Below are 1,220 nucleotides of genomic sequence, written 5' to 3' on the forward strand. Positions count from 1 at the left end.
GGGGGACATCAGAGGAATTTTGGGGGCAGTTTTGGGGATTTTGGGATATTTTTTTGGGGGGGGAGGTTGGATTTTGATGGGATTTTGAGGGCATCATTTTGGGTCGATATGTGGTGTTTTGGGGTCATTTTTAAGTGTTTTTTTTTGGGGGGGAATAATCGGCAGTTTTTGGTGTTTTTTTGGGGTCTTTTGTGGCAATTTGGGGCCATTTTTACACAATTTTAGAGCAATTTTGGGGTTTCCCTCTATGGGGACCCCGTGGACCCTTTTCTCCCACAGGAACCCCACAGACACCTAAAACTGAGGGATTTAAACCCAAACTGAGTGGATTTAAACCCAAACTGAGGGGATTTACCCCCAAATTTGGGCAATTACACCCAAATTTTGAGGGTTTCACCCCCCAAACCCTCCCCCCTCCCAAAAGAAAATAACTCCCATAGCGTAGAGCGGAGGCTCCCTCCGCAATTAAACCATTTTAATGACCATCCTCACTGCCTTTTGTCTTTAATTTTGGGGGTCAAAGCGGAGTTTTGGGGTCTCCCTTCTTCCCCCCACCCCCCCCACCCCCGCCGCCGCCGCCGCCATTTTGTGCCCTTTCTCCTCACGGGGGCGCCGCTGTCCTCGCAAGATGGCGCCGCCCTTAACCAAGATGGCGGCGCTCTGCGTAGCCAACCGAGCGGCGCTTATGCCAGCATTCAAAATGGCGGACGCCACTTCAAACACTTCCGCTCTCAGCCGGAAGATATTTGAATAAGCCCTCAATCAACATGGCGGAAGGAAGCACGGGAAACTAAAGGGCGCTGCCAGTAGTCAAGATGGCGGAAGCGGCTTCGGGACATCCGGTTGGGACCGGAAGCGGGTCGGGAAGCGGGAAGGGGTTCTGAGGGGAGAAGGGGGGGTCGGCCATGTCGGATACCTGGAGCTCCATCCAGGCCCACAAGAAGCAGTTGGATTCGCTGCGGGAGCGGCTGCAGCGGCGGAGGAAACAGGACCCGCTCGGTGAGGGGAATTTTGGGGTGAAATCGAGAGGTTTTGGGGCGGGTGGGGATGGGGGTGAAATTGGGGGGTTTGATGGGTTTTGGGGGCCTGGGGAGTCAGGAAGGAGCCTGAGGGGTTTGGGTGGGGCAATGTGGGGATTTTGGGGAAATCTGAGGTAATTGTTGCTGTTGTGAGGGGTTTGGGGGCAATGTGGGGGATTTGGGGGAAATCTGAGGTAATTG

At 54.2% G+C, this 1,220-nt stretch overlaps 1 protein-coding gene across 1 annotated transcript in view; it reads left to right on the forward strand.

The window, feature by feature from the left end:
- Nucleotides 1-753: 753 nt before the first annotated feature.
- Nucleotides 754-1,220, forward strand: part of LOC104916039 (N6-adenosine-methyltransferase catalytic subunit-like) — a 4,238-nt gene continuing 3,771 nt past the window's right edge. The window contains 1 exon segment of the mRNA XM_031557590.1: nucleotides 754-1,066. Within this exon segment, the coding sequence (XP_031413450.1) occupies nucleotides 906-1,066 (161 nt within the window). The 5' untranslated portion in view covers nucleotides 754-905.

Source organism: Meleagris gallopavo, unplaced genomic scaffold (genome assembly GCF_000146605.3).
Source record: "Meleagris gallopavo isolate NT-WF06-2002-E0010 breed Aviagen turkey brand Nicholas breeding stock unplaced genomic scaffold, Turkey_5.1 ChrUn_random_7180001866134, whole genome shotgun sequence".
Taxonomy (NCBI): domain Eukaryota; kingdom Metazoa; phylum Chordata; class Aves; order Galliformes; family Phasianidae; genus Meleagris; species Meleagris gallopavo.